The sequence below is a fragment of the Cherax quadricarinatus genome, chromosome 10 (genome assembly GCF_038502225.1).
Source record: "Cherax quadricarinatus isolate ZL_2023a chromosome 10, ASM3850222v1, whole genome shotgun sequence".
NCBI lineage: Eukaryota > Metazoa > Arthropoda > Malacostraca > Decapoda > Parastacidae > Cherax > Cherax quadricarinatus.
Genome location: NC_091301.1, coordinates 12,697,562 through 12,705,240, shown reverse-complemented (window position 1 = coordinate 12,705,240; position 7,679 = coordinate 12,697,562). Strand labels below are relative to the sequence as shown.

General features: G+C 39.6%; 1 protein-coding gene across 1 annotated transcript in view; it reads right to left on the bottom strand.

The window, feature by feature from the left end:
* LOC128687952 (microtubule-associated protein 9) overlaps window positions 1-5,154 on the bottom strand; it is an 82,023-nt gene extending 76,869 nt beyond the window's left edge. Inside the window, exon 1 of the mRNA XM_053775592.2 lies at window positions 4,377-5,154. Coding sequence (XP_053631567.1) covers window positions 4,377-4,381 — 5 coding nt within the window. The 5' untranslated portion in view covers window positions 4,382-5,154. The remainder of the gene's footprint in view (window positions 1-4,376) is intronic.
* Window positions 5,155-7,679: the final 2,525 nt, after the last annotated feature.

Genomic DNA, 7,679 nt, shown 5'->3' with positions numbered 1-7,679 from the left:
GCAGCATATGGGCGCCTAGCAAACCTCAGAACAGCATTCCGACATCTTAATAAGGAATCGTTCAGGACCCTGTACACCGTATACGTTAGGCCCATATTGGAGTATGCGGCACCAGTTTGGAACCCACACCTAGCCAAGCACGTAAAGAAACTAGAGAAAGTGCAAAGGTTTGCAACAAGACTAGTCCCAGAGCTAAGAGGTATGTCCTACGAGGAGAGGTTAAGGGAAATCAACCTGACGACACTGGAGGACAGGAGAGATAGGGGGGACATGGTAACGACATACAAAATACTGAGGGGAATTGACAAGGTGGACAAAGACAGGATGTTCCAGAGATTGGACACAGTAACAAGGGGACACAGTTGGAAGCTGAAGACACAGATGAATCACAGGGATGTTAGGAAGTATTTCTTCAGCCACAGAGTAGTCAGTAAGTGGAATAGTTTGGGAAGCGATGTAGTGGAGGCAGGATCCATACATAGCTTTAAGCAGAGGTATGATAAAGCTCACGGCTCGGGGAGAGTGACCTAGTAGCGATCAGTGAAGAGGCGGGGCCAGGAGCTCGGACTCGACCCCCGCAACCTCAACTAGGTGAGTACAACTAGGTGAGGTGAGTACACATACACATACAGATACACACATACACATACACACACATACACACGCATACACACGCATACACACACACACACACACACACACACACACACACACACACACACACACACACACACACACACACACACACACACACACACACACACACACACACACACACACACACACACACACACACACACACACACACACACACACACATACACACACACACAGGTTATACAACACTATGAAACTCTAGGATAGAGCGAAGCTTAGCGTTACTAGTCCTATTGTGGAGTAAATGTTTCAAACCTCTCAAGTAGAACAGATGTTTCGAACACCTCCTCTAAAGTGGAACAGATGTTTCGAACACCTACTCTAAAGTGGAACAGATGTTTCGAACACCTCTAAAATGGAGCAATGTTTCAGACATCAAGACAGAACAAAGGCTTGAAATATCGTTTCTTAAGACACAGGACAGTCTTAGGCTATCTTTTGATACGACGAAACAAAGTCTTCACATCCCTCCTCCTCCTCCTCCTCCTCTTATATAAGACTATATACGTCAGCCTAGTCACGAGACGACGGCTAAGCTGAATAATAACTAGGCTCACCAGGGCGAGTCTGAACGACTGACACAACCCCTGAACGGGTTATCGTCGTCTGATGGGCTGGACTGTGAATCAGGGATGAAAATTCTTTCAAAGATTGGGCCTTCGATTACTAACAGCGGTTCGAGTGCTTGAGAAATTATGTGGAGACACATACAGTAATGCTTTACGCCGACCAGGTCCTCCAAATTTTTGTGATTTAGTCTTGAAGAGTTGTTTGAATTGTGTTTCACAGCAGGGTTGTTCAGAGCTCAAAGAGTACTGGATGTTGTTATCTGGCTATTTAAAGCGTATTATATGACGTTATCCGGCTTTTCAAAGCGTATTTGATATTATCAGGCTGTTCAAATCGCATATGATAATGTTATCTGGCTCGTCAAACCGTATTTGAGACTGAAAGGAATCTGTGCTAGAAACATACCTAAAGAATGTTTACGGGGGATCAACGCCCCCGCTGCCCGGTCCCAGACCAGGGGCCTCCTGGTGAATTAAAGCCCGATTCATCAGGCTATTGCTGCTGGTCGCACGCAGACCAACGTATGAACCACAGACCGGCTGGTCTGGAACTGACGTGTAAAACTTGTCCAGTTCCTCCTGGAAGACAGCCAGAGGCCTATTCAAAATTTGAGATACCACTTAGATTTATAACCAATTTCTTGACAGGAGGGAGAAGTTGGTTGTCAAATAGCACTCAGTGTCGAGTGAAAGTTAGAAAGCTCCTGTGTGGCTCTTGGAGGATAGAGCATGGAGCCTCCACCACGTCTCGCGCTGAGTGACCCCACATGGGTTTAGCGCTGTATATACACAAAATAATAATAATGACAGCGCCTTCAGTTTCCTGATCAGCAATTTTAAAATGTATTATCTACGGAGTTTAACCTTCACATTTAACTACATTTGTCTTGCGCATATATATATATATATATATATATATATATATATTATATATATATATATATATATATATATATATATATATATATATATATATATATATATACAGTGGACTCCCGCATAACGATCACCTCCCAATGCGACCAATTATGTAAGTGTATTTATGTAAGTGCGTTTGTACGTGTATGTTTGGGGGTCTGAAATGGATTAATCTACTTCACAATATTCCTTATGGGAACAAATTCAGTCAGTACTGGCACCTGAACATACTTCTGGAATGAAAAAAATATCGTTAACCGGGGGCCACTGTATATATATATATATATATATATATATATATATATATATATATATATATAATATGGGGTCCACCTCTGGTGTAAACTGTGGGACCCATAGCCTCGGAGAAGTGGATAAAAAGGCTTCAAGGAAGAATATCTGGATTTCTTCCTAAAGCCGTTTGAATATTCCACTTCCCCTACCACCCCATCTTTCAGTATATATATTTTTTTTTACCAATAGGAATATTTTATTACACAATATGGTACAGAAGATTTAAGAGATACATTGTTGATATAATATATATATATATATATATATATATATATATATATATATATATATATATATATATATATATATATATATATATATATATATATATATATATATTATATATATATATATATATATATTATATTATTTATATATATATATATATATATATATATATATATATATATATATATATATATATATTATATTATATATATATATATATTATATATATATATATACATATATATATATATATATATATATATATATATATATATATATATATATATTATATATATATATATACATATATATATATACATATATATATATATATATATATATATATATATATATATATATGTGTATGTATGTTAACCTGTTGACTGCAACAGAGACTTTCCCGTTGTTAAACGCTCATTCAATAAATCTGAATGACTACTCATACTAACCTTATTACTGTCTCCTTCTAATAAAATATTACATTAATATTGACACTGATCTTTACTTAGTATAATCCCTCTTTCGTTGCTTAAGAAAACAAGTTTTTTGTAAAAACGAAAGGGAAAAATGTGATATTTTTTTGCTTGCAATCCGAAGAATCAACTTAGAAAGTGTCACTCGCAGTTTATTTATAAGTACATGTATAAAGTTTTCGTGTTGATCATTGTGTATGGGGTGAACAGAGTGGATGTGATGAGGAGGAAAACAGAGACACAAACAGTGAAACACAACAACAGTAAGTAAGAACCTCAGATCATTCCATCATCCAGGGTGGAACAGAACTGAAGAAGCAGTTAGAACGTAGAGACGATTAATCCCCCAATCCCACCCTTTACCATTGTTGGAGAGAACGTAGAGACGATTAATCCCCCAATCCCACCCTTTACCAGTTTCTCCAACACTATCATTCGTCACCCAAGTATGTCATTCCCCAGTATTTAAGGGGTATTTAAAGAGTATACAGTGGGGCAGGTGAGTATATTATAAGTGAAAGACGAAGTAGATTATCATCCATAGATCTACCGACTGGTGAGAGTTTCTTCAGAGGTTAAAACTAAAAGATAAGCTATATTATATAACAGTTATTGTTATTGTTTTAAAAAGTTTTCAAGGCTAACTTCAGTTCATTTGGTAAGAATGTGCAGCGAAGCTTGCCTAGGCTTCGGCTAGTGTATGTTGATGAATCTTAGCTTCCTGTGTGACTGGGTATCCAGGGAGGTATAACCTCATCTCTGCTGTGTGAGAGTAACAACTTCCCTCCATTGAATATTAGATGGTACGTTCGTTTCAAATCTTCCTGTACATTGCAATACCTTGTTTGCAATCTTGTTATTACGATTTCACGAGTCATTGCAATGCCTTAATCAAAAATATTCTCATTCTAACACATACGGACACATTTGTAATCAATAACAAATAAGATTCCTTCCTGCATGCCATCATGTCTTCATTACGAACTGATAGCCTGACGCTCTTTTATCTTCGTGAGTTCTTGTCTGACCTGCTCTGACACCTGTCTGCTTTTTACTTCACTAGGAAGTGCTCCCTGTCTTCACTTATATTGTGAGGAAAAAAAGTTACATAAGGCATATCACAGGATCCTCAAAGGATGTCACTCTCATACAGTATTTAAATTTCCTCAGATATATACCTCACTCATCACGGTAAAGTTGAGTAAGAATGTGAGGTAAATAACTGAAGTTGACTTACCTCATAATAGCCCAGTGTGAGGTGAGTTCCACTCACATACTTCATCTACCCAACTGAAGGCTTCTGTACAAACTTCATGTAATCAACACTGAAGGGTTTAAACTTCAAGGTAAAAGTTCTCGAGTTTGTTTTTGAACGATATCTGTCACATTATTTCAAGTTGAAGGTGTTAGAACACACGTAATACGTCATGTAAATACCACAATATTCTGTTCTTGCTGTTTCCTATTAAAAAATGTATTTTGTCTTGTTATCAGTTATAAACTCGTACACATTATTCTACCATCAAAGTCTTTGTAAACCTTCTTATTGTAAATCAGGGATAATATAAGAATATAGTTCTCGATTTCAAGCAAAAAATTATATTCATGGATAATAAATACACTTGTAAAATTTGATGTTTCTTCAACTCTGGTAAAAAGTTATTATCCGTCTCTCGTAGAACAAATAACTCAAATTCCCAATTCAGATCACTGTGGTTCCCACATTATCAATAGTACACTTTCACATATCTTGCAAATTTCGGTAAGAAAAGTGCAATTCTTGGTTGCCAAGCTGGGAAAACACGGGCAGCAAATTGTTGAGTTCCGCCTCCTAGACTTCTAGTTTGCGTAGCAGCGTCTAGTTAGGAGATGAACACACGTGAGGCCATCGTACTAGAAGCTACCTAGTCACTGTCTACAGTAGCCAGTGTGATGAGTGACCAGGGAGGTGGTGAGGGAGAGTGTGAGGCAGCAGCCAGGGAGAGACTGTGTAGTGACCTTACACCGAGACTGTGTTACCAAGACTGAGGACCCACCACCACCACCACCACCACTACCACCACCACTACTATCACCACCACTACCACCATCACTACCACTACTATCACCACCACTACCACTACCATCACCACCACTACCACCACCACTACTGTCACCACCACTACCACTACTATCACCACCACTACCACTACCACTACTATCACCACTACTACCACTACCACCATCACTACCACTACTATCACCACCACTACCATCACCACCACTACCACCACTACCACTACCACTACCACCAGTACCATCACCACCACTACCACTACCACCACCACCACTACCACTACCACCACTGCCATCACCACTACTACTACCACCACCACTACCATCAATACTATCACCACCACTACCACCACCACTACCACCACCACCACTACCACCACTGCCATCACCACTACGACTACCACCACCACTACCACCATCACCACTACCGCCATGACTACCACCACCACTATCACCACTACCGTTACCACCATCACCACTACCACCATCACCACTACCACTTCCACCACCACTACCACCATCACCACTACCACCATCACCACCGCCACCATCCCTGGGTCCAGAGATGGTGTCCAGAATGCTATTCACTAAACAAGTTACAGTACTACTGAACTATATACAAGGCTAGTGAAATGGGTTACAGTAATAATAAGTATCACAACTGATGAACGCGGTCACATGATCATTACAGTGTAGGTCACTCAGTATTACACAGTATCAGGGAATCCCAGTAGTTTACAAAAAACGGTGAACTTGTTCATCATTGCATATTTGGTCCCACAGTTTCAGGGACCCTCGGCACATGGGGAAAGAGCGCATTCAAGTTCCTGAAGCAGCTAGGCAAAAGACTCATCAGGGCAACTAAGGAACATAGAGCTGCTAGTTTTCTGTTCCACAGCGTCTCGGTGTTGCAGTTCAGAGGGGTAATGCCCGTTGCATCCTGGGTACCTATGTATGCGCCCCAGCTCTCAAGAGCTGCATAAAACACAGTAATTGTAATGTGTTTCTTATATATATATATATATATATATATATATATATATATATATATATATATATATATATATATATATATATATATATATATATATATATAACATAGTCACAGGTGGTGAGGCAGTACAGTGGCTTGACGTGACTGTCAACCATGATAGGGTGAACAAGGTGTCCCGAGCCATACATCACATCCCACGCAGGTTATATACATCGAGTAGAATGTGTATTTCGGTGTATGTATACACCGATTGTGAGTGTGTGTGTGTGTGTGTGTCTCCGTGTATGCACCGAAAGCTGTGTTGATACACCCGAGAAGGTGTTTGGGTGTGTACTCACCTGTTTGTGGTTTCAAGTGTCGAGTAACAGCTCCTGACCCGCCTCTTCGCTGGTCGCTATTAGATCCACTCTGTCCCAGCTCCATGAGCTTTATCATACCTCTTCTTAAAGCTATGTATGGATCCTGCCTCCATTACATCACTCTCCAGACAGTTCTAGTTCCTTACAACTCTAAGACTGAAGAAATGCTTCCTGACATCCCTGTGACTCATTTGAGCTTTCAACTTCCAGTTGTGTCCCATTGTTGCTTTATCCTATCTCTGAAACATTCTGTCCCTATTCACCTTGTCAATTCCTCTAAGTATTTTATATGTCTTTATTATGTCTCCCTATCCCACCTGTCCTCCAGTATTGTAAGTGTGATTTCCCTGAACCTCTCCTCGTAGGACATATCCCTTAGCTCCGGACTAGTCTTGTTGCAAGCCTTTGCACTTTCTCTGATTTCATGACGTGCTTAACCAGATGTGGGTTCCATACTGGTGCTGCATACTCTAATAGGGGCCTGACATACATGGTGTGTCAGAATATATGTTACGGAGAACTTACTTTAATCACTGTTTTAGGTATTATTTTTGACTTGTGGTGCACAGGTGACAAACAGCCTTCATGACCCTCGTGTAGCTGACAGACTTTAATTAAACTTAACCACACCATCCACGCCCCACCTACCACCTCAACCAACACACGCATACAAGCAACACAATGTTAACCAACACAATATTAACCAACAAACTCATACAAGCAACACAATGTTAACCATCACACTCACACAAGTAACACAATATTAACCAACACACGCATACAAGCAACACAATATTAACCAACACACTCACACAAGTAACACAATATTAACCAACACACGCATACAAGCAACACAATATTAACCAACAAACTCACACAAGTAACACAATATTAACCAACACTCGCACAAGCAACACAATATTAACCAACACACTCACACAAGCAACACAATATTAACCAACAAACTCACACAAGTAACACAATATTAACCAACACTCACACAAGCAACACAATATTAACCAACACTCACACAAGCAACACAATATTAACCAACAAACTCACACAAGTAACACAATATTAACCAACACTCGCACAAGCAACACAATATTAACCAACACACTCACACAAGCAA